Raw genomic sequence first — 27,353 nt, 5'->3', positions numbered from 1 at the left:
GTGAAAGTGGCTAAATACAAAAAGTTTCCCTTCGGCTGAGATCTTGCATATCAGGTTTTATCGAGGAGGGTGTGTGTATGCATAACAACTGATTTACAAATTCCTGGTGATGGGTTTGTAACTGAAGCTCTTTTTTCTTAGTGGGTCCTAATAGCAGTAACTGCTATGTAATTTGTCCATGTTTTTGAAGACTGTTCTTGGTTTGCAGGTGACTTGAATGTAGCTTTTTGTTGTTGTTGCCATTTTTAAGTTTCTTTCTCTCTCTGTCTTTCAAAGGATAGTAATACAATATATATAGCTACCTAGGCTGTTTGTATGATGAAACCTGCATGTCATGCTGACTAATCGTGTCTCATTCTTGTACACTGTGTTGTCTCTTGTCCTGTACTTAGATAGTAAGCTCTTTGGGGGTAGAGACCATGGTTTTGTTCTATTTGTATGGCACCTAGCACAGTGAGGTCCTGGTCCATGATTAGGGCTCTTAGGCTTTATGGTAATACAACTAATTTAATAATAGTCACAGGTATATTGTTAAGATATTTAGAGTCTAATTGACTGTGGCTTAAATGATGGCAATACATTTGTTTTTGCAATACATTTGTAGCCATGCCATTTAAACTCTAGTTTACATATTCTCTGTTTTGTGACCATAATCTGACTTAATACTGACCTGAAACAGGGAGGCCTTTAACATTTGTCCAACTTTTGTCCCACATAAGTAGACCCATCGAGCAGCGTCAAACTTGTAAAAAGTGATAACACTTCTGACAGGGTTCTTTCCCCACTCTGAACTCTAGGGTACAGACGTGGGGACCCGCATGAAGACCCCCTAAACTTATTTCTGTCAGCTTAGGTTAAAACCTGGTACGCCGCCTCTACCAAGTGATTTAACAAGAACCAGGGAAAGGACCACTTGGAGTTCCTCCCCCAAAATATCCCACTAAGCCCTTACATCCCCTTTCCTGGGGAGGCTTGAGAATAATATCCTAACCAATTGGTTACAAAGTGATCAAAGACCCAAACGCCTGAGTCTTGGGACAATGGAAAAATCAGTCAGGTTTTTAAAAAAAGGATTTTATTAAAAGAAAAGGTAAAAATCATCTCTGTAAAATCAGGATGGAAAATAACTTTACAGGGTAATCAGATTCAAAGAGCCCAGAGGAACCCCCTCTAGCCTTAGTTTCAAAGTTGCAACAAAACAGGGATAAACATCCCTCTAGCAAAGGGAACATTCACAAGTTGAGAAAATAAAGATAAACTAACGCCTTGCCTGGCTGTTACTTACAAGTTTGAAATATGAGAGACTTGTTCAGAAAGATTTGGAGAAGATGGATTGATGTCTGGTCCCTCTTAGTCCCAAGAGCGAACACCACCAAAACAAAGAGCACAAACAAAAGGCCCCACCCCCAAAGATTTGAAAGTATCTTGTCCCCTTATTGATCCTTTGGGTCAGGTGTCAGCCAAGTTACCTGAGCTTCTTAACCCTTTACAGGTAAAAGGATTTTGGTGGACTCTGGCCAGGAGGGATTTTATAGTATTGTACACTGAGGGCGGTTCCCTTCCCTTTATAGTTATGGCAACTTCCTACTTTTCTTTAGCAATGCCACCACTTCATGGTATGTGCAAAATCAGTAGATTATGTTTAAAAAAAATCTTCAGAGATTAATTTCCTGTGATATGGCAAGTCAGTTTTGCAAAACTAGGTACATCTTATAGACATGATCCAATATAATGTTGTAAACAGACTGATGCATATCTTGATCTTTATAACAAAAAGGAAAAGATCCCTTTATTTGGAAAGATCAAGCAATATAGACGGAATATAGTCTAGTCTAGAATTGTGTCCATCTGGTCAACTGTATTTAGCAAGAAGGGGGACTCTCTCTCTTTAAGACTCTAGATAAGAAGTTAAGGTGTGTAGAGTGACTTTCAGAGAAGCAGAAGTCCTTGTGTAATGCAGGGGAATATGTCGCAAGTAGAAGCTAAAGTACAGTCATTTAAAAAAAGTTTTTGCCAGTGTAAAATGGAAGATTAATTTCCACTAGTTTTGAGATAAAGAATCTTATCACTGATGTAGGAAGCAACACCCCTGATGATTTGTGTTGAATTTAAAGGAAGAAGCTGAGACAAATCATTACTTGTCCAATTCTATTTCTACCTCATGTGGAGCTAATTCATTTGAACTGTATTTTTTTAATACTCGTGCATGAATTATGCTTGCATAGTGAAGCTGTGTGGCCACTTAAAGTTCATTTATTAATGGAGTTACCTGAAAGATGATCCTCAGACCTTTGAAAAAATATAGAAATATCTGAATTTTATGGAAGAATGTTAGTTTTCCCAAATGAACAGGTATCACTGGGAGAGCCTGTTTGATCAGGACTTTATTACGACTGGATATAATCAAATCATGCTAATGTAACTGCCATGTGGAGGGAGAGAAAATGTGGCTTGTGTCTGCCCAATGTTTCAGAAGAGAGACAGGGCTGGCTTTATGGACTGCGGGGCCTGATTTGAATAGCTGGCGGCAGTCCAGGGCTTCGGCAGCACTTCAGTGGCAGGAGGTCCGCTCCGGGTCTTCCGCAGCACTGAAGGAGCTCCCACTGCCGAAATGCTGCTGAAGACCAGGAGCAGGGACACCCCTCCCACACACACACCCTGTCGAAATGCCGCCAAAGGACCCCTCTCCCTCCCATGGGAATCGGGTGAGTTTAAAAAAAAAAAATTAAAAAGACGCCCGATTCCCAGGAAACCGGCCCTGAAGAGAGAGACTAGAATGTTGTAATATAAGATAGCTTGGAAGAAGTTGGAAGGGGGCGAGGGGTACCTGTAAACAGTGATTGTTTTCTAGGCAACTTTTATGAAACTATGGGAGATTGGAGAGACACACTGGTGGAACTGTTTCTACAGTAAAAAGCTATGTTGTACTTTATTACCTTTTTATATGCACTCCTTTGTAATTTAAATTCCTGCTGTTGGATTACGTGCTTCTGTTGTAGATGTATTTAGCTATAAGGGTATATAGGGTTCTGATCATCCTCAGTCTGGAGAGAAATTAATATACTGTATTAATAAATAGCAAATGTTTCTTCCTCTTCCTTTCATTCATGTCAGAACAAAAGGACAGAACAAATGCATGAAGAGAACATCTTGGGCTAGTTAAAGTTTCAGTAGCTCTTGCAGATGAAGCATACCTACAGAAGAACTGCACCTTGACTGAGCATTCGTTCAGCCAAACCACAGAACAATGCACCTTGCAAAGAAACTGTCAAAAACGTAAATTATGAAAAACAGGTGAAAGGTAAACAGACTTGTGGCTTTGTTTGTATAAAAAAAAACCCCCTAGTCTTCCCAAAGCCTTCCCCCAATCTATTAAAAATTACTTCTAGTTGTTTTCCAATTAGTATGGAAAACATTATTACCCCTGAGCTCTTGTTCTAATATTTAGATCAGCATTTTCATAAGAAAACATAGTGTAAGTGGTACTTGGATCCTGCAGTTCTGTTTGATAGTGTATGTAAAATAAATCCTTTGCTTTGAAAGGAATTGAACTAGAAATCTTGAATAACTAACCACAGGCTGGTTTATTATTATTATTATTATTTTGGTTTATTTTTTTAGATCATGGTAGGATCACTTGTTTGAAAACGAACAGAGCACAGAGTAAACAACTTCGCTCACACAGTTTTTTCTTAGAGGTTAAGCCCTGATGCCTAGATACCGTAAAAACATAAGAATGGCCGTAATGGTTCAGATCAGTGGTCCATCTAGGCCAGTGTCCTGTTTTCTGACAGTGGCCAGTGCCCAGATGCTTCAGAGGGAGTGAACTAAACAAATAATTGAGTGATCCGTCCAGTGTTGCCCATTCCCAGCTTCAGGCAGTCAGAAGTTTAGGGACACCAAGAGCATAGGGATGCATACCTGACCATCTTGGCTAATAGCCAATATCCTCTATAAACTTATCTAATTCTTTTTTGAACTCAGTTATACTTTTGGCCTTCGCAACAAGATCTGCAGGTTGACTGTGTGTTATGTGAAGAAGTACTTTCTTATGTTTGTTTTTAAACGTGCTGCCTATTAATTTCATTGGGTGACCCCCTGGTTCTTGTGTTATGTTAAGAGAGAAATAATACTTCCCTATTCATTTTCTCCACACAGTTCATGATTTTTTTTATAGACCTCTATCCTATCCCCCTTTAATAATCTCTTTTCTAAAATGAACAGTCTGTCTTTTTAATCTCTCCTCATATGGAGGCTGTCCCATACCTGTAATCCTTTTTGTTGCTCTTCTCTGTACCTTTTCCAATTCTAATTTTTTTGGAGATGAGGCAACCAGAACTGCACGCGGTATTCAAGGTGTGTGTGAGAAGCATGGATTTATATAGAGGCATTGATATTTTGTGTCATATCTGTCCCTTTCCTAATGGTTCCTAACATTCATTTAGCTTTTTTTTGACGGTCCCTTGCATATTGAGCAAATGTTTTCAGAGCACTGTCCACAATGACTCCAAGATCTTTCTTAAGTGGTAATAGTTGGGACTGTTTTCCAATGTGTATTACTTTACACTTATTAACACTGAATTTTATTTGCCACTTAGTTGCCCGAGACCCAGTTTGGTTAGATTCCTTTGTCACTCTTTGCAGTCAGTTTTGAACTTAACTTTTGAATATGTTGAATAGCACAGGTCCCAGTACAGATCTTTGGGCAACCACACTGTTTATCACTTTCCATTGTGAGAACTGGCCATTTATTACCACCCTTTGCTTCCTATCTTTTTAGGAAGTTACTGATCCATGTACTATGAGATGATAAATTTTTTTCAGTTAAATAGCTGTATGCTACAAGAGCTTTCTGAGTATTTACCATGCGAATGAGCATATTATGTTTCCCACTTCCTTTCAGAGCTCTTGTGTCCTGTACTGCTACAGCACACCAAGTTTTTTAGCATGCTGTAAAGTTAGCCAACCTTGTTGTGGAACCAGAAATACATATTTTTGTTTTGGAGATTTATCAGCATAGTAAGTAACCTCACTGAGTTGATGTGTGCTTGATATTGTTTACACAAAATAGATGTATTAATAAGTTTATCTTCTGTAAGTAAATCAGGCAGATAATATAATTAAAACTAAATACTTTTGTCATCGAGAAAATCCTAAAATATATGGAGGCTAAAAGAAAGGAAAGCAGCCTTCTTTTTGTGCTTTGGCAGCAAGTTGTGGAACTCTGGATGCCCAGATAAGCATGTTAATATACATAATCTAGTTTGTTATAAGAGCTATGACAATAGCATTTATTGGGCAAACCTGCTACAATCTATAAAACTATATGTTAAGGCAGGAAAGATGGTCTCATGTTTCAGACTTGGGAATCAGTAGGTCTGAGTTCTGTTCCTGGCTCTGCTGATTCCTTCCTCTACTTCTCAAACTTTTGTACTGGTGATCCCTTTCACAAAGCAAGCCTTTGAATGAAAACCCCCCTTATAAATTCAAAACACTCTTTATTTTTAACACTATTATAAATGCTGGAGGCAAAGCGGGGTGTGGGGTGGAGGCTGACAGCTCATGACCGCCTCCCCCCCGTAATAACCTCACAACCCCCAGTTTGAGAACCCCATCTCTATTACTTTAGGAAAATTAGAGAGACAGAAGTGGTGAGGTATAAAGTATACCTTGTTTCTCTAATATCCTGAGACCAACACAGCCAAAATACTGCTGCATACTCACTTTAGGAAGTTATTTATAACTCCCTCTGTTACCTCTGTGATCAATCTATAAAATGGGAATAATACTTAACCTATTTTATGAGGTATTGTGAGACATTTAGATATTAGTGTTAAACCCCATAGAAATGCCTATAAATAAAAGCAAATCTATTTTGGTGGCCCAGAACAAACGAATTCTGAATTGCCTTTGTTCGTGTGCTTGTTTGTATGCCAATTCCAAGAAAACTGTTAGTTAATTTCTGTTTTATATGATATTGTTAGTATAAGCTCTGAGAACAAACCAAACGTGCACATCTACACTTAAGGGTTCTTTCAAATTTGAATTGTGAAAGGCTTTAACAAGTCTTATAATCTTCTTCACATCTTTTAAAGAATGGATTTCCTCAGTGCATAAGAGAGTTGCTGCTTTGTGGAGTTGAAGATGCCATATATTTATATTTTTTAAAAATCTGTTTAGGTTTGGGTAATCAACTTGCTGATGCTTACTAAATCGTTAGCACTATAACATACTGTACAAGAACCCCAACTCCTTCTCTAGTAGATTTTTTACCACTAAAAGATTGTTTTTTGAGTCTTAAGGCATTTTTTTTTTTGGCACTTTGACTATGATGTGCTTGTGCTGATAGTAGTGGCTTTTGCCTTGCGCAGTGTTTCTAAGAAAGTTGGGCTGCATATTTGAAAACTAATTATAGCAGTTGCCAAACAAAATGGCTGAAGCTAATTATATGCTGAGGAAAATATAAACCTGATTCTCAGATATTTGACTCAACTAGAATGAAGACTTGTCATATAGCTGTTAGGTTTTTTTCAAGGGGAAAAAAATCTGTCCAAGCAGTTTCCTACTTTGGTTTAAGCTTTAACTGATTCTTCCTGGAAAAATCATACAGTAAACAAGACTTATGGTTATATAACACACATAAATATGCATTAAAACCAGCAGTATATTTGATAAATATACAAGAAATTTAAAAGCACATAAAATGTTTTCAACTTTGTTTTTAACAGCCTGAAATATTCCATGACAATTATATTGTCCATCTTTGCTAATGCCCCTGCAGCATATTAATTGTATTAAAAAGAGGATTTACTTATTCTATTTTGTGTACTTAAAAAAACAGAAAAAGAACTTTCTTTTGATTTGCCCAGAATGTCTTTTAAATTTCATATTTCTCCAAAATATACCACAGTAGCGCCAGAGATCAGCTAAAATTAGGGGGATTTTCCTCGTTTTTCATGTTCTTTGTAAAGATGTGCAGTTAGACTTGGTACTGTTCAGAGATATTTGCATAGGGTTTTTTGTTTTTGTTTTTTTTTTGCGGGGGGTGGATATCTTTAATGCTGTTGCATACCAGAGATGTAAAGACATTTTGTCTTTGAGTCAGATAAAATTAAGCAACTTTCTAAAAATGAAAAGTCACTACACAAGACAAGCAGTCGTGTGTAATTTGAACAGAAGTCCTAGAAGGTAAAAAGGGTGGCTTTTTGTTGAATTTGCTAGACAGAAAAATGCTTCATGTTCATGAGCTTCTCAAATGAAATATGAATTATTAAAGTCTGCATGTAAATCTGATCTATGCAAGTAGGTTGATTTTTAAGGTTAGAGCACGTGTAACAAGCTGGAAGGAGTGCTGTGATAAGATTGAGATTCAATTTGTCAGTATATTAAAACATTAAATTGCATAGGAGTAGCTTGGTACAGTATATAGGGACTTTGTACTGCTATTGTATTAGGCTGCTGTATAGCACAGCATTTTATTGTTGGTTTTGTTCTTCGGTCTGGCCAGTTATATAAATGCTGTCCTTTTGGGGTGTGGGCATCAAAATCCTTGCATTTAGCATTTCCTGTTAAGATTTTTTGTTTGCTGCTAGGACAGGATGTGTGTTTGTCACGTTGCAGACCATCCTAGATTATCATTTTGAGCTGCATTGATCTGGTGTTGGGTGTCAAATTCCAACTTTGCCTAATGTGAATGGCCTTGAAAAGTTGACTACTTTTTGTAAATACACCCTCTATTTTCTTTCTCTTGTGTAATGCACCTTTAAGGCTACACATGTGACACTGTGGATGAGGAAAGGTTGGATGTTGTTCTCACCACTATGGCACCAGAGAGCTTTGCTGGTGTTTCCTTCTCATTTAAGCCTCGTTGTGAAGGCCTTAGAATGAAGGACCAGGGTTACTGTGTGTTTTTTTTTGTTTGTTTGTTTTTTTCCTCCAATTTGTAAAACGCCACTTTTTTACAGGGAAAGGGTTACTTTTTTATTCTGACTTCATAAAGGAGCACATTGTCCAAAGCTTGTAATTCTTCAAGAAAGCCAGAAGAATAGTCTTTCCTAGTACAACTAACTAATTAGGCCTGCTCTTTGTACTTGCTCCTTAGTTACTTCTGATACACTTTTATGCCTAGTATGAAGTTTAGCACAAGCTAGTTTGAATGTGCAGGTTTCTTAAAAATGGTCAGAAATGTAAATTTAACTGTCCTTTCTACTGTGACTTTGCTTACCATTTTGATGCAAAGAATTGCAACAGCCTCTTTTGCAAGCACAGATTTGGAGCTATAGATTTGGACTTTCAGGTTTTTGATGCTAAACGAGAGGGATAAACTCAAGATTACTTTCCATCAGCTATGTTTCTTCCTCTTTTGGTCTAAACCTATGAAAGGTTCCATAGTTTCTCTAGGTTTTTTACTGTTACGTTCAAATGCTTTAACTACATCAAGGCAGATTTCTACAAGATTAACTGTAGTGTCAGCCTGTAGTCGGTTGGGCCCCTCCAAAATCTCCTTCAGTTGGTTTTGTTGTGTAGCACCTTCTGTAAAGTTCCTTTTTAGTGTAAAATGTTTTGCAAATGTATGACATTTATGGTTGGACTTTGCCTTTCAGATGTTACCTCACTCATATTGTCACTAATGTCCTCGAACCAACATGTCTACAACTACACTGCATACAGTTGTTTTTATGGTATAATCACAGCGCTGTGCTATTTCTTGGCTGTCTTAAAGTTAATGCATGAAAATGGAATCTTAATGTGTTACTTGATACTAAGTCCAAGGAATTGTTGGGTGAACCAAACACTATAGTATCCCTAGCCTAGATAAAAGCAATAAGAAACAAGTATGTAATTTGTGCAACTGGGATTCCTAACTCTGAACATGAGTTCTTACTGTGGCCAAAAGGCTAATGTGATCCTTGGAGCTATAAACAACACTGTCGAGTAGGAATAGGGAGAGGCTGTATTTGTTTGGCACTGATGAGATCACTGCTGGACTAGAATGTCTAGTTTTAGTGTCCATAGTTCGAGAAGGATATTGATCAATTAGAGAGAGTTCAGTGAAGAGCCACAAAAATGATTAAAGTTTTGGACAACATGCCTTATGATAGACTCAAGGAGCTCAAACTATTTATTTTAACAGAAGCTCAGACTATAGGATCACAGTGGTCCCTTCTGGCTTTATAATCTGTGAACTCTTTTTTTTGCTCTCTGTGTAAAATGTGTTCATTTTCAGTGGTTCCCAAACTTGAACAACCTGTGAACCCTTTTCACTAAAATGTCGTCAAGTCTCGTGAACCCCCTCCTAAAAACGAATATTTCCAGGATTTTCTCCTTTACCTGAATATAAATTATAAAAGCTATGATCTTGTTAATATGAAATTTGTTTTTATAACATGCTTATTACACACTATTAATTATTTATCATTACAGTATTATTACATTATGAAAACGGCAACACTCTTCCAAGATTTCACTTTCGTAGCTTGTATCACTTTAAATAAACTTGCTATAAGACAAGGCTCCTCTGTTTCATCAAGGAGTATCAGATGTGAAACAGCATGAAGGCATTTAAGAAGCCAACTCAAAGAGTTCCTCCTACACAAGCATTCAGGTCTTGAGCAGTCCAGGCAAACAACACACGTTACAACAAAGCTTAAACTTGTTCTTCATAATTTTTAAAACAATACTGGCTGCCTATTTAATTTTAAAAACAGCAAAAAATATCACCTCCTTTTCCATTTCTTATAAGAACTCTTAAAATTTAAATCTCCTCAGTGTGATAGATATGCTTGCTTTGATCTGCTTAGCTCTTGGAAGTCCAGGGTCTCTGGGCTGCTGGCCCTGTGCTGCCCAGGGTCCCTAGGGACAGCTGTCCGCTATTAGGGAATTTTTTCCCGAGAACCCCCTGTAAAATTTGGTGAACCTCCAGGGGTTCACAAACCCTAGTTTGGGAACCACTGATTTAAATAATAAAAATAAAAAGCACATCATGTTGGTGTTAAGTAACTTACTAGTCTGTTCAGTTTTAAGAGTAGGACATTTCATGATTCTCTGGTGATAACTCCAATTCCAGAAGAAATATATAGAAGAAAAACAAGCTTTCAAAATATGAGGGGGAGGAAAATATCAAATCTTCTGTTGTTGGCAGTACTTCATGTTTTTACACTTTGTACCTCTTAATTAAATCCCAGTGGTTAACAGAAAATTGCATGAAAATGTGGTGTTAATAGGTGACTTGTATACAAAAGCATGGCTGTTACCCAAAGTTCAGTCTACACACAGTTTTTGTTATATGAAAGTTTCAGGTCCAGTGACTTTCAGCAGTCAGCTCAGATCACTCAGATGTTAGACCCTTTATATATTCTCTGGTTTTGAAAAAAATGGGAAGCTTGTTATATTTCAGGCGTAGCAGCTGACTTTGACTGGACTTGTTAGATTTTTATCTATCTTTTTCATTTAAGTAACTGTTTAATCTGTAAGCCTCCCCCTTGCCTTCCAAATGGTGTTTGAGAGCACAGTTGAGGCTTCTGACCAAATCGGATATTGCCATTTTCATGGGTCTCAATCTCTACTTTCAAATACTAGTTAGTGCATTGCAGACTTGATATCAAGAAGATGGGCACACTCACTTAACTCTTGTGTATGTTCATGTATTCTATATGGTGCCCACTATCCTTTTTCTGGATGTTTTCCATCCTCAAAGGTCAGCAAGTCATTCTAGTTCTTTTTTTAGTAGCAAATAATTAAACGAATCTATATAAACTTCAGAAATACAGCTTTCTCTTCTTCCCCCACCCCACAAAAAGAGAGACATTAGTTCTGTGGACAAAAATTCCACATCCAGGACTTCTTGTTTCCCTGCAATCTATATTATCAAACACTTAAAATAATCAAAGGAGGGAAGCTTCATATTCCATTTGGGTGTGGTGATAACTGGTGTAAGGAGAGATGAAATCTTCAATTTATAATTGAATGTTGAATACGTGTTTATGATTTGCCATAGCTTTCTCCTGTGTCCATTGATCTCCCTGTATAGCTGGTCTTCACCACAGTGTATCAAAAACATCATTGTCGAACATCTCTATGGTTTGGCTGAGATTTTCAGCCGGATGGATGATTTCAGTTCATACCTGGAAGGCTAACTGCTGTACTAACCGGTTTGGCTCAGCCAAGTTCAGATGTAAAGATGTGGCCCTTATGCTAAGTAGGCTACTATATTACTGATTTAACAAAAAAGTAATTTTAAAAGGCTGAAAATAATCAATTAAGATTTACAATAGTATTCCATTACACTTACAGTTCATATATGCGGTTAATGACTGTACTGACGTGAACATTCAACAACTTTAACTTTGACCTATAAGATATAATTAACTAAATGTAGGTAATGTAAATATATTCTAATTACATACTTTCTTTCATACTTCTGTATCTTGGGCTAAAGAATTCTTTCAACATAAACATTACAAATATGCAGCCCTTTCCACATATATCTCTGTGCTATTTGCGTGGTAGCTGGTGAAACTTCTGTGGTTTCCGTAAAAATGGCCAGGCAACACCAGAAGGCAACTTCAAGAACAACAGAGACTACTAAAAAGGAGATAAAACAGCAGACTTTCAAGTGGGAGGTTTTGGTCAGGTTATGCAAAGCATATTTTACTAGGTGTTTCACTAAATTCCTCCCACGCTGAAACCCCATGTATATAAATGGAATTTTGTTTATTGTGGAGTGACTATTTTGACACAGCTTACATCTTCTAGGATGATTTTTTCACATTAAGTATTCTAGATTTGTTGAAAGGATTCATTTTGATTATTAATAGTATTTAGAATATATAGCATCTAATTTTTGTAATCCGTCTCTGGCTGAAATTTGCTTGCATGTTTGGGAAGTTTTAGCAACTACTTTTTAGTGAATGTATCCAACACTTGAGCAGCTTTAAATATTTGTGAATTCTATTATATCGTGTAAATTTACGGGCCACTTGCATGTCTTGCTCATCCAAATATTTCATTGACTTCAGTGGGGACTTTGGGTACCCAAGAAACTTACACCAAGAGTTTTCAGTCAATTGCAATTTAAGGACTTGTTACTTACTATATGGTGCCTAGTGCCTTCTGCAAGGGTGCTGAGCATCCTCAACTTCCATTGAATCACTGTGTCTTGAGGGTACTCATCACTTTTCAGGATCAATCCCCAAGTACAACTAACACAGGAAAAATAGGGCTGAGGGAACAGAATTTAAATGACTCTTTATAATTGTCAGTAGCTGTGACAGCTTTACATCATGATATTTAAGAACAGAAACAAGAGAACCTTGTAACCTTTGCTCTTTAGTTATGCATCCTGGAAGGCACTACAGTTGCTGAATACAGAGCGCAAGAAAACCAGAATATCTTGTTTATAGAAACTAAATCTACTTATTAAACCAAATTTTGGAGTTAACAGAAAAAAAGTTCACACTGTCATGGTCTTCTGTTTGACAGGTTTTTCTGAGCCCCTGTGCTGTTTGAGACAGTTTTTTTCCCCCCTGTTGCTTATGTACAGAGCTTGAAAAACTTATACTTACTAGCCCAAGCCCTAAGCCTTCTAACTAGAAAGAAGACTGCTGGTACGGTCCTCCACCTTTTCCCCCCCACTACCCTCAAAGTCATGTCTTCTATGATTTAAAGGAATAAAATGTGTACTGTTTGCCAATGTTAGAATTAAATAGTTACCTAACTTTGTACATTTTAATGCAACTCACTAAGGCTGGTTGAACAACAGAACAAAAGTTAATTGTGGGTGGGGGGCAGGGTTTGTACTACTTTAACCTTTATACCAATATAGTTAAAGCGATACAAGTTTTGTATGTAGATTAAACCCTTAGACTGTAAGCTCTCTAGGGCAGGGAACTGTTTTTTTGCTTTCTATACAGTGCCTAGCACACTGGGTCCCTAAATCTTATTGGGTTCCTGGGCTATTATAATAAAGCATTTTGTAGACACCTTTCAGCTTAGACATAAGTACATAATCCCCTCCATCCAATGCATCTGTGTTTTCATTGTGGGGGAGGATGTGCACCTTAGGCTGTTGATATTCAGCTGACAGGCTGTTGTTCCCTGTGGTGATAAAATGTTAACACTGCGAATTGAAAACAAATCTTCTTGAGAAGAGGAGGATTTAAATAAGCTTGTGCCTGTACATAGACAAAGCAGTAAAGAAACAATGCAAAAAGATAAGCGAAATTGGAAAGAAAGTAAGGCTAGTAAAGCTGAAGAAGCAGGGGAAAGAAATGATAAAAGAACAGTCTACACAATCCTGAAACAGTTAACAGGATATGGATCAAAATTCAGAAGTATCCCAGTGAAAGGGAAACAAATCAGAAATTTTGAAAACACAAGAGGAACAAGAAAATAGGTGAAACACTTCAAAGAAGTGCTAAACCAATCAGAGCCAATTACAAGACTGGAATTCAGCAATGATAAACCACTAGACCTAGATATAGATGTATCTGAGGTAAAAATCAAAGAAGGGTAAAAAAGCGCAGCAGAAGCTGAAAAATAAGAAGGCAACTGGTTTGGATGGCATTCATCCTGATATGCTTAAATATGGAGGCGAAGACAACAAAATATGGACAGAGGAGAAGGGCCCTTGGTATCATAATCAAGTTACCAAAGAGAGGCGATCTAAACAATTGTTCAAATAGGAGGAGAGTAACACTTCTATCTGTCACAGGAAAAGTATTAGCAGCAGTCCTCCTGAACAGAATGAAAGGAAAGAGGAATACCAGACTACATGAACAGCAATCTGATTTAGACAAGGGAGATCATGCACAGTCGCTGTTTTCAGCTTGAGATGGATTATTGAGAACACAATTGAATTCTAAGGCAGTCTTGCCATCAATTTTGTGAACTTTGAAAAGGCATTCGATAGTGTAAACCAGGGATCTCAAACTCAAATCACCACAGGGCCACATGGACAATTTCCTGGTGCAAGTGCTGGAGGAACCAACTAGGGACAGAGCTCTTCTTAATCTGCTGCTTACAAACTGGGAAGAATTAGTAGGGGAAGCAAAAGTGAATGGGAGCCTGGGAGACAGTGACCATGAGATGGCCGAGTTCAGGATCCTGACACAAGGAAGAAAGAGCAGCAGAATACAGACCCTGGACTGCAGAAAAGCAGACTTTGACTCCCTCAGGGAACTGATGGGCAGGATCCCCTGGGAGAATAACATGAGAGGAAAAGGAGTCCAGGAGAGCTGACTGTATTTTAAAGAATCCTTATTGAGAGTGCAGGAACAAACCACCCCAATGTTAGAAAGAATAGTAAATATGGCAGGCAACCAGCTTGGCTTAACAGTGAAATCCTTGCTGATCTTAAACACAAAAAAGAAGCTTACAAGAAGTGGAAGATGGGACAAATGACCAGGGAGGAGTGTAAAAATATTGCTCAGGCATACAGGAGTGAAATCAGGAAGACCAAATCATACTTGGAGTTGAAGCTAGCAAGGAATGTTAAGGGTAACAAAAAGGGTTTCTTCAGGTATCTTAGCAACAAGAAGAAAGTCAAGGAAAATGTGGGCCCCTTACTGAATGAGGGAGGCAACCTAGTGACAGAAGATATGGAAGAAGTAATGTACTCAATGCTTTTTTTGCCTCTGTCTTCACGAACAAGTTCAGCTCCCAGACTACTGCACTGGGCAGCACAGCATGGGGAGGAGGTGGAGAAGGAAGTGGTTCAGGACTATTTAGAAAATCTGGATGAGCACAAGCCCCTGGGGCCAGACATGCTGCATCCAAGGGTGCTGATGGAATTGGCGGATGTGATTGCAGATCCATTGCCATTATCTTTGAAAACTCATGGCGAACCAGGGAGGTCCCGGATAACTGGAAAAAGGCTAATGTAGTGCCCATATTTTTTCTTTTTAAAAAAAAAAAAGTGAGGGGGAAGGAGGAGGATCTGGGGAGCTACAGGCCAGTCAGCCTCATCTCAGTCCTGGAAAAATCATGGAGCAGGTCCTCAAGGAATCAATTCTGATGCACTTAGAGGAGAGGAAAGTGATCAGGAAGAGTCAGCATGGATTCACCAAGGGCAGGTCATGCCTGGACTAACTTAATTGCCTTCTATGAGAAGATAACTGGCTCTGTGGATGAGGGGAAAGCAGTGGATGTGTTTATTCCTTGAATTTAGCAAAGCTTTTGATATGGTCTCCCACAGTATTCTTGCCAGCAAGTTATAGTGTGGGCTGGATGAATGGACTATAAGGTGGATAGAAAGCTGGCTAGATCGTCAGGCTCAATGGGTAGTGATCAATGGCACCATGTCTAGTTGGCAGGCGGTATCAAGCAGAGTGCCCCAAGGGTCGGTCCTGGAGCCGGTTTTGTTCAATATCTTCATTAATGATCTGGAGGATGGTGTGTGACTGCCACCCTCAGCATGTTTGCAGATGACACTAAACTGGGGGGAGTGGTAGATATGCTTTGGAGCGGTGGGATAGGATACAGAGTGACTTAGACAAATTGGAGGATTGGGCCAAAGAAAGCTGATGAGGTTCAACAAGGACAAATTGCAGAGTCCTGCACTTAGGATGGAAGATCCCTGCACTGTACAGACTAAGGACCGAATGGCTAGGTGGCAGTTCTGCAGAAAAGGACCTAGGGTTTACAATGGACGAGAAGCTGGATATGAGTCGACAGTGTGCCTTTGTTGCCAAGAAAGATAACGGTATTTTGGGCTGTATAAGTAGGGTTGTCAGCAGATTGGGACGTGATCATCCCCTCTATTTGACATTGGTGAGGCCTCATCTGGGGTACTGTGTCCAGTTTTGGGCCCCTCACTCCAAGAAGGATGTGGAAAAATTGGAAAGAGTCCTGCAGAGGGCAACAAAAATGATTAGGGGCTGGAGTACATGATTATGAGGGGAGGCTGAGAGAACTTGAATTGTTTAGTCTGCAGAAGAGACGAATATGGTGGGGATTTGATAGCTGCTTTCAGCTATCTGAAAGGGTTCCAAAGAGGATGGATCTAGACTGTTCTCAGTGTACCAAGATGACAGAACAAGGAGTAATGGTCTCAAGTTGCCGGTGGGGGAGGTTTAGATTGGATATTAGGAAAAACTTTTTCACTAGGAGGGTGGTGAAGGCCACTGATGGGTTACTTAGGGAGGTGGTGGAATCTCCTTCCTTAGAGGTTTTTAAGGTCAGGCTTGAGAAAGCCCTGGCTGGGATGATTTAGTTGTGGATTGTTCCTGCTTTGAGCAGGGGATTGGTCTAGATGACCTCCTGAGGTCCCTTCCAACTCTGATATGCCGTGATTCTATGAGGACTAGTACATTGGCCCAAGGGCCACATCACTGACACCTTTAAGTATAAAGATACAAAAGCTCCCCCGCCTTCTGCCTCCAACCCTGCCCCCACTTCATCCCTTCCACAAGGCCACTGCTCCGTCTTTTCCCACCCCTTCCTCGACCCCATTCCAACCCTTCCCCAACTCTGCCCCTTTCCTCCCCCTATTCCAACCCCTTTCCCAAATTCCTGCCTCTGCCCTGCCTCTTCTCTGCCCTCTCCCCTGAGCGCACGTCTCCCCACTCTTCCCCACTCCCTTGTGGAAAGTGCTAAACGCCACCAAATGCCTAGAGGTAGGCAGAAGAGCGGGAATGCGGCACGCTGGGGGGAAAGGGGGACAGTGGGTGAGGGGAGCTTGGCGACAGCAGGAAATAACTCCAGAGGTCGGGTGAGAATTTGGAGGGCTGCAGCAAATAACTCCATAGGCTGTGTTTGAGACCCCTGGTGTAAACAGAAAAACAACGTGGAGAATTGTGGAACAATATGGAATTCCAACAAAATTAATTAACATTTTATGAAGGCATTCTATACCAACTCAAAATTCTGCATTAAAATGGATTGAGAGAGCTATTCAGCAACAAGACAGGTATCAGACAGGAGTGTGTTCTCTTTTTTTGTTTATGCTAGTCATCGACTATGGATAAGAACAATGTGACAGTGATACATATAGCCTAAAATGGAACAATTCAAGGCTATTTGATCTAGACTTTGCTGACGACATTGCTCTTATCAGTGAAGATGCCAACAGACTATACAAATGTATAAACCAAGTAAAAAGTAATGGAGAAGATAGGTTTGCGATACAATGCAAAGAAATGTAAAGTCATGTTAATGGGGACTATAGGGACAGAAATCAAAACCGGAGAAGGTGAACAATTTTACATGTCTTGGAAGTACCATCAGCCAAGATGGTCCTAGTTCCAAGGAAATAAGATGACTTGGGAAGGCAAATAATGCATTTCGAAGACTCAAAAACATCTCCCTCAAGACAAAACTGAACATGTACAAAGCAATTGTTATCGCCATCGCAACATATATCCATGAGACATGGCAATTTACCAAAGAAAGGTATGTAAAGGCTGGATGCATTTCATCACAAATGTCTGAGAAGAATATTGGGAATAACACATAGAGACAGGAAGACGAATGAGGTCAGAAAAATTACTGGACAAGACACTCTCTCACAAGTAATCTACAAAAGAAGATGACAGTGGCTGGGACATGTGCTGAGAACGGAAAAAAAAAATGCTTACCAAATACTGCCCTTGAATGGAAGCCAAAAAACGCAAGGAGAGAGAGGAAGACTGTGAATAACATGGAAATTAACAGTTCTAAATGACATCAAGCACCTCAACGTGAAACTGCAAGATTTGGAGAGAAGGCAGTTGACAGGAAAGGATGGAAAATATGGGTAGCTCAGTGTGCAGCATAGCATGGGATGGACTAAGGTCTAAGGTCTGTACATACAACATGAATCCTTGTGCTGTATATCTTTTGGTGCTGAGTTCCCTGGCTTACCTAGTGCATTACAATATTTACTTGTACATGATTACCTACCTTTTGACATTAAAGTACACCTTATTTTCTATAAGGAATTTATTTTATGTGAAGACTTAGATAAATTTGTTAAATGCAAACCAAGTCTTAGGGCTGGTCTATACTAGAGAAATATACCTGTTAGTTATGAGTTTACTTATATATAGTTATACTGGTTTTAAATCCTGCTGTGGATGCATTTATAATGGTATAAAGGTACATTCTACCAGGATAGTTTATTCTTCTTTCCCAAACAGAATAAGCTGTACCTGGTATAATCAGTTGAACTGTATCTACATTAAAGGGAATTCCTGTAATTTTAACTTTACTGTTCTATAAAGTTTTGCTGCTTTAATTTATAGATAGGCCCATAATTAGAAACCTGCTGGCTAAAAGTTCATGATTGATGCAGCTTTCCTGTTACTTGGTAATTTTAATATACAACTGCATTATTATGAATAATTTGGAAGAAAAATATTATTTGATCATCATCCATAGGATGATCACTTTTTAAAGTTATTTTTGTCTTGAAAATTGAACTAGAGGATGTCTGATTAGGAACATGTATGAAATTGAAAAAGCTCATTTATTTTAGAATACCTATTGAGAACAATTAATAAAACAAAATCATTTGTTGCTATTTTTTGTTTTTTCTTTAGAAATGGAGGAATATAGTCTGCTGGATCTGGGATTGAAGGTTTATAATGGATTATGGGATAATACATTGAAGAGCCAGCAGGCGGCATGCCTGAGTGACTGAAGAAGATGGGTGCTAATGCATCTAACTACCCTCATTCGTGTTCCCCAAGGGTAGGGGGAAATTCGCAGGCACAACAGACATTCATAGGTAACTTTCAATTCTCCTGCCATTTTTATAACGTTTACTGTATTATATGTGCAGTTGGCTTGGATTGCTTGCAGTACTGGTAATGGGATGCAGAGCCTTTTACGTTCTACTTCACTAGTTTGAATCCACTCAAGCTCAGTAGTGCATAAAATTTGGTACTTTTTAATAACTATTTGGCCTATGTGCAAAATGAGTTGATGTTCCCAGTTTCTAATGGACAGATGTCCATGTGATAAAAACCACCATCACAGTTGGCTCTCTGGACAATCTTAACCATACATGACAACTGTCCTTGCTTACAAGGGACAGATGGTACCTGTTAAACAATACATGTACCATTTTTCCACTTTGTTTCCCCTAGAAAGCTCTGTGCGTCATATTTTAATAAAATTAAAATGTTTCTATTTTTATTCCCCCTCCTCCCTCGTCCTCTTTCCTGTGTTGTTGACACTGTCTACAAAGAGATTAAATCACTTTCTCCCCCATAGAGGTGATCACTCTAGTACATGGTTCAGGCACAACCTGGGATACTCCATCCTCCTGTCCCTACTCCATTTTTCTTCTGATAAACAGAGGCCTTTATTTTCCAACAGCACTAAAATCATTTAAACAGAAATTTGTGTGTTTTAGGAGCTCTGAAACCAAAGCTGTTTGAAGGCGTGTGTATGTTTGTTTCACAGTGGGGGCCCATAAACACTACTATAATACAAATAATTAAAAAGCTGACTGGTTTCACTGATGGCATCTTTTTTTTTTTTAAAAAAAAAAAATCTTATTCAGAAATCTGACAGCCTGAAGATTGTTCTTGTTATGGTAAATTAGCATAAATGTTCTTATGCTACCACTTATTTTCTTGGATTACCCGTTATTGACATTTAAAATCCTAATTTGCAATGTAAACACATAGTTATATAAGATGTGAAACTCCTTTTTTTGAGTGCTTTTACTTGTGATGCGGAATCAATAGTTAACCAATGATCATGATGCAATATTATTCCTATATTTAATCATCACTGAAAGTGCAGATACGTTCTAAGCAGAGAATCATCTGCTATCTCCGAATCCTTTTTGACTATGTATCTTTTAATCCACAAGAAGTTACTGAAAATCTGAGTAGATGCAATCTTTATTACATACTGCTTATCTCCAAAGTAGACTCTTCATTTTGTGTGTGTACTCACTTCAGGATGCCAAGAAAACTGTTGTTGTAAATATCACCTGAGTGCCTGGGGCATTACTTCCTGAAAGACTTTAAAAATTTGAGTGTTCCACTTATATCCCTTTAATTTCTGATTAACTAGTAGTAGTGATAAACAAATTGAGCTATCTTCCTTTACAATCCCAAGCGCAAGTCTTTCCATCGTAGCAAGAATAACACTCACAAGATTGATATCTCCATCTACCTGAATACTGCAACACTAATCCCCTGCCCCCTCCAGACAACTGACCCTGAAATCAGTCAACCCAGCCAACCAGACCATACCCCAAGCAGTTTTACGCTGAAAAGGAGACATGCCAGAGATTCCATGGAGTTAACTAGGAACTTGACTATTGCTATTAATTATATGTGGAAGATGCAGTGATGGGCTGCAATATAAAACCCTAAGATAGATACCAACATTTGTCGCCTCTAAATTACAGCGACCCACAATTTATCCAATGAGAATTAAGGTTGAGATTTTCAAAGAAGCCTAGGGAAATAGGGCATCAAATCCCAGTGAAAATCAATGGAAGTTAAGTACCCAGTCCTCTTATGGTTGCTTTGAAAATCCCAGCCTAAAACCCTACAATACCATGGTTATGTATAAGAATTATCAGAGCCTTTCCCCTGATGTCTTTCCCTACCCTCTTTTTCCCCTCTTGTCTCCTTGACTTTTTGTTGTTGTTTCTTTTCTTCATTCTTTTGGTTCCATGACTGAGCACAATATCTGTTTTCCTCTAACAGAATAAGACTCTGTTACTGAGCCGTTCAGCAGTTGATCGAATAACTAGTGTTTGTTCTTAGAAATTAGCACTTTTCTAGTCCCATGACTATGTATGGAACATGTTTTCTATCCATGAGACTTATTTACTTTCTAAAAATAAAACTAGATATATGAAAACAAGGTCATAAGGTGGTTTGTGCACACTATCTTTTTACTTCTGGGGAATTTAGGTTCAAATCATGTTATCTTAGTCTCTACTTATTCCACATTAAAACTTGATACCAATGTCATAGTATAGGTATAGTCTGAGTGCTAGATTGAGAAAACTAATCAGTAAAGCAGTTGAAGTATTTTCATGGTGCCTACCCTGTGTTGCTAGTCACTTTCTTCCAAGAACACTAGTCACTTGCAGTTCATAAAGAGAGAGTACATAAAATAGAAAGTACACCCTTTTTTCCCCGCTGCTGTGAGAATACGTTTGTTCTACTAAAGGTTTAAACATAACATTTTCATCTTTGTTGCTGCTTTGCTTTCAAAACTCAGAATAAGGCTTTCATACCATTTACCGTGGTGAGATGCCTATTTAAGGTTTTATTTTTAAATACAGTTCTACAGTTCCATTCTGGAAAAGTATAGGCATGCAGAGGACTGGATAAATCCCATCATTACTCATTGTCACTTGGCCAAGTAGTTTCTTTGGGCAGTTATCTGTTTTCTGAAATGTTTATTTGCTCAAAGAACTGAGGAGCATGAAACTATTGTCACTTTAAAATTCACAGCATGTAACAACTCAGTGTCTCAAAGGGGGAAAAATAAATCCTTTAATTTTCTTTTCCCACTGTTGGACTAAGAAGAAAATCAAATCAGCATATGGAGACATTAATTGAAAATAGTGTTTTGCAGAGAGATGCTGAGCTGTGTCAAAGTTAGACTCAGGACTCAGTTTGTCAGACCATTCTGTTTTATTAGCACAGCGCTCTGCTAATAACATCCAGATAGTTTGTTTCTTGCATGGTGCTCACATTATCTTATTTATACAGATAAAAGAGCGGGAATTAGACAAAGGGACAAAGAAAGCAAAACAGTAAAATTCACCTGGGGCACAGCATGCATATCCTACTTCCTTAATTAACACTATCGGATCTAAGGCCTGGTCTACACTACACGTTTAAATCGATTTAAACGCGTTAAATCGATTTAACGCTGCAACCCGTCCACACTACACTGCTCTTTATATCGATTTAAAGGGCTCTTTAAATCGATTTCTGTACTCCTACAAATGAGAGGAGTAATGCTAAATCGATATTACTATATTGGATTAGGGTTAGTGTGGACGCAAATCGACATTATTGGCCTCATTATTTTACAGTAGCTACCCACAGTGCACACTCCAGAAATCGATGCTGCCTCGGACCATGGACGCACACCACCGAATTAATGTGCCTAGTGTGGACGCGCACAATCGACTTTATAATATCTGTTTTATAAAATCGGTTTAAGCTAATTCGAATTTATCCTGTAGTGTAGACGTGGCCTAAGGCTAATACTTCACCAATTGCCCTTAAACGGTACCCTTAAATGTTAATTTCTGTATTCCTGACACCTGGATTTTTGCAGCATTCCAACAATTTTGCTTAAAGGTACAGACAGCTTTCTTTAATCCTTTCTATTTTCACAATATAATTCATTTTACTTTCACAGCTGCTAAATTACAACAGTGACCCATCTATATCTTCAGGCTTTCTCATTTTTTCCCTCTGGCTCAAATCTGGGTTGACATACAGTTATTAAAATAATAGTGTACTATTAATCTCTCAGAGTAGATAGGAGAATACATGATTGTGCATAATACTGTAGTATTAATTACAGTTAGGGCCTGTTTCTCGTACATGGTGTCTAGTACATGCTAAATTGCACCATGTTTTGATTTTCAGAGGTGATTCAGGTGCAAGTAAAAAAAGAGGGGATCAGAGTTCTGCAGTCCTGGTCTGCATTTTTTTTTTCCTTAGGAGCTTTTTGTAATCTTCTTATATTATTTTGGAGCCTGGGGATCACAGAACCATCAAATTCAACTTAAGCACTTTTAATTTTTCTGCAAGTCTGACATTCTTGCATATTTCCTTTTTGGAAAATGCACTTCAACATAGTGCATTTTATGGAATTATAATTATTTTACATAGTGCCATAAGTGTGGATGGCAGTTAATAAGAGTAGACTCCTGCTCCAAGCTTTCTGTCTAATATAAAGATCGCACAAATAAAGATGTTGCAATGGAGAAATCAGTGAACAATAAAACATGGGGAGAAAGAATGTTTTGTTTTTTGGAATTGTGAAGTAGGATCTTTTGGGTTGCAATCCTTTGAGCTGTCCGTAGCTTTTCATTTAAATCTTCAGATAATTTTACTTGTTACTCATACTGTAAACTTGAGGCATTCCCTGTTCTAGTAGAATTTAAATGAAGCTGGATACAGTGGGAGAGACACTTCCTTCATCCACAAACTGTCCTGTGTCGCAGAACCAGTAAAGCAAATACTGTAAAATGGATGGTGAGGTTTTAACTGCTTTTGCATAACAGGTATACAGTGGAATTACACAGCCATCTGCATTGGTGACGGAGTGTCACAACAATTTACAGAACAATTCTTTGTTCCCACAGTCCGCCAGGTTCTAAAAAGTGGTTTCAGCTGAGTTTGTGCTTTTCACAGTTCAGGCTTAATCTGAAATGCTACAATATTAGCTATATAAGTAACACTGTGTTTTCACAGGCTAATTTCATAGTAATGTAACATGAGTGTATCACTCAATCCTACTTAAAATAATGAAGCTCTCTTAGAAAAATGTACAATAAAGTATATATGTTATAAAGGCCACGATAAAACTTTTAGTTTATATAGGGCACAGAGGATTAAGTTAGTTGAGAATACAGGTGGTGTAATGAATGACTCTGCAGACTGAAGAAGATAGAACAACACTATGTAATCTCAATAGTACACATGTGAAATACTTTATTAAAATATATTTGAAAATACTATTCTAAATAAGCATTGTTACCATAATAATTTTTGATTTTTTTTGTAATTGCTAGCTTGTATCTGCTGCTTTTCTAAAGTAGATGAATGTATTTCCCCATGTAAGGTTTGTTTGATTCAGGTGAAATCTTTTCCCCACCTGTCATATGGCAACTGGAAAAAATAAGACTTCTGTTGGTGTGTTTTTTACCATGTCTGCAATAGTGTATTTAGAGATTGGGGTTTATAAGTAAAATGAGGTCAACACATGGGTTGTAACAAAATTTTTAAAAAATTTGTTAAATCAAATCTACAAAAAGCTGATCATGCCTTTTTCAGTAGCTACAGTTTTTGGAAATGCAGGCAAAACATATGCTTTAAATTAAAATGGATTCTCACAATGTAGTGTGTTTGGGTAGGGTCGGAAAACCATATTGTATTTGTGAATTTTAGAATTAGATTATACAAATGTATTATCTATTCTGGAAAAGTGGATAATTTTATTACTCCTTTGCCTCTGGTTAACAAATTCTACTAAAGGCTATTGCTCTGAGATAAATAAATGAACCTGCAGTGATTCACTTGCATATCTGACTACTGTTTATTTAAAGAACTTGATGTAAAGACAAGGGAAGATTATGTAATTTGTGATGACATTTGCTAATCTTTATCTAACCAAAGATACCAGTGGTTCAACATTCAATTTTTTCTTCAAATGTTTTTAATCCCATTAAATTTTCCTTTCATCTTCAGGAACATCATCCTACTCTCATCAAGGTTATGGCTGTGAATCAAAACTGTATAGTCTTGACCATGGCCATGAGAAACCTCAAGACAAGAAAAAGAAAAGCTCTGGCCTTGCCACCCTCAAAAAGAAATTTATTAAGCGTCGGAAATCTAGCCGGTCTGCTGATCATGCCAAGCAGATGCGAGAGCTCCTCTCAGGCTGGGATGTTAGAGATGTCAATGCATTAGTAGAGGAGTATGAGGGAACTTCAGCCTTAAAGGAACTTTCTCTACAAGCAAGTTTGGCAAGACCAGAAGCCAGGACACTACAGAAGGACATGGCTGATTTGTACGAGTACAAATATTGTACTGATGTAGACTTAATATTTCAAGAAACTTGCTTCCCTGTGCATCGTGCGATATTAGCAGCAAGGTGTCCATTTTTTAAGACACTGCTTTCTTCCTCACCAGAATATGGAGCAGAGATAATAATGGATATCAACACAGCTGGCATAGACATGCCCATGTTTTCTGCTTTGTTACACTACCTTTATACAGGAGAGTTTGGAATGGAAGATTCGAGGTTCCAAAATGTTGATATCCTTGTGCAGCTTAGTGAAGAATTTGGAACACCAAATTCCTTAGATGTTGATATGCGTGGGCTGTTTGATTATATGTGTTACTATGATGTGGTTCTTAGTTTTTCATCCAACTCTGAACTGGTAGAATCATTTGGTGGAAGTCCAAACTGTTTAGATGAAGAGCTCAGAGCTCACAAAGCTATTATTTCATCACGGTCGCCATTTTTTCGACACCTGCTGCAAAGGAGGATACGAACTGGTGAAGAAATCACAGACCGAACTCTGCGGACTCCAACTAGAATTATACTGGATGAATCTATCATACCAAAAAAATATGCTAAGGTCATTTTAAACTGTATGTATACAGATGTGGTGGACCTCTCAGTTTTGCACTGCAGCCCCTCGGTGGGGAGTCTAAGCGAAGTTCAGGCTCTCGTAGCAGGAAAACTAAACATGACTAGGGCTGAAGAAGCTATGGAGCTTTATCACATAGCACTGTTTTTGGAGTTTAACATGCTTGCACAAGGTATGTAATATTATGTTCATTTTACTCCTCAGATTGAATACAAGGTTAAATTGCTTCTTCCTTTTAGTTTTTGAGATCGTTTACCACTCACACTTGGGTTTTATTATGCCATTAGATACTAGCTCTTATTTATCACATTTCATCAGTAGATTTCAAAGCTCTTTACAAAGTAAGTATCATTGTTCTCATTTTATGTATGGAGAAACCAAGGCACAAAAACTTGAATGGCTTGCCCGAATGTCACCCAGCAGTGGGAAAGCCAGGAATAGAACCCATGTCTCCCAAGTCCCATCCAGTGCTCTAGCCACTAGGCCACACTGTCTCTCATAACATAGCCACTTATTAATATAAGTTCTAATCTACTTCTGAGTCTGGGTGTGCTAATATGAATAGATCTTTGGGAAATGACACCTGAAAAACAGGGCCCTTTACTGTGTCTCAACTAGAACACTCAAAAATTGGGGCACCTAAAATCACTAGTCACTTTTGAAAATCTTTAATTAAACTGTGTTTAATGTTTTCACTACAAGGGAGGGAGCATGGTTCAGTGGATGGAGGACTTGAGCTGCGTTGGTACTGAACTGTTGGGTGATCTTGCCGCAAATCACTTCGTCTTTCTGTGCCTGTTTACGTACTCATCTGTAAATATGGGATAATTTCACTTATTCCTTTTTAAAAACCTTTAAACTCTGCTTGAAAAGCATGATATAAGAGCCTAAGTATTTTTTTAAGTTTCAGTGTTAGCATAGACTTACTTGTGAAAATGTATTACATTTAAACATCTTTGAAAAAGAATGACAGCAGATATCCATTTTTGGGTGTAAATGACAGAAGGGAAAATTGGTGAGCTCTTTTTTTTTAAGCCTCATCTTGAGACAAGGAAATATTCTGAGTTTCATAATGGGATGCAAGTTGTTAAGAAGATGTATAAATTTGAATGGTTGGCTGTATACATTATGCAAAATAGACTACATGATTTCTGTGGATTACTGGGGAAGTTCAGGGCAATAGAAGGCTTTTAAATTGGTAAAGATATATTAATCATTGAAAAGATATTTAAACAATTTTTCAACTTTCAAACAAGTTTTCAAATAAAAATTCAAAGGAGAAAAGTTGATGGCTAGTGCCTCAAGGTTAGATTAATGAGAAATATACCACTGAATACAAAGAAGAATGAAATAAAGCAAAATGTATGGAAACATAAATACTGGGCATTGTGGATGACAGGAATAAAAAGTGGGATTAGCAGCATAATTTTTTCTGGGTTTAAAAAAATCCTTTAACTATTGACAAGTAGGACACTTCCTAGCAAATGGAGCGTTGGGTAGGGAGTAATCAATTTATGCATAATTCAGGCTTTCATTTTATGTTGTTGGTCCTTCTGCTTCTGAAGATGATGATTCAGACACGAACCAGTGCAGAGCTGTCTTCCTGAGTATGCAGACAGCTCCAGCACCTGCAGACTCTGGTGACATCAGGTGTTGGCCCTTACCACCTGTTTAAATTCAATGTGCTGCCATGTCATGTGTTCTGGGACTTGTACCCTTGAAGTATCTGGTATTGGCCGCTGTCAGAGGCAGGATTCTAGACCAGTGGACCATTTGTCTGATCTAGTATTGCAATTTCTAGGTTCTTATCTGTGACATCATATCATGTTGCAATGAATTTGAGCAGAAGATGCAGTATATGGCAGGCCAAGTATATAGGTAGCTTGGATCCATTGGAGAATCACTACATGGAGCAGCAACTGCAGTGCTTCTAATCTCCCTGTCTGAGGGAGAAAAGATCATATCTATCCTTTCAGGCCACCATTGCTTAGACCTCCTCCTGAGAACCTTTTTTTTTTTTTTTTTTTTCCCTTTTCATGGAGGCCCTTTCCTACCC

General features: G+C 38.2%; 1 protein-coding gene across 1 annotated transcript in view; it reads left to right on the top strand.

Moving 5' to 3' along the window:
• BTBD7 (BTB domain containing 7) overlaps positions 1–27,353 on the top strand; it is a 135,103-nt gene that overhangs the window by 21,347 nt on the left and 86,403 nt on the right. The window contains 2 exon segments of the mRNA XM_032785263.2: positions 18,516–18,703; positions 24,390–25,469. Of these exon segments, the coding sequence (XP_032641154.1) occupies positions 18,622–18,703; positions 24,390–25,469 (1,162 nt within the window). The 5' untranslated portion in view covers positions 18,516–18,621.

The sequence above is a fragment of the Chelonoidis abingdonii genome, chromosome 4 (genome assembly GCF_003597395.2).
Source record: "Chelonoidis abingdonii isolate Lonesome George chromosome 4, CheloAbing_2.0, whole genome shotgun sequence".
Taxonomy (NCBI): Eukaryota; Metazoa; Chordata; order Testudines; family Testudinidae; genus Chelonoidis; species Chelonoidis abingdonii.
Note: the sequence above shows the minus strand (reverse complement) of the source record. Positions and strands in the feature narration are given on the sequence as shown.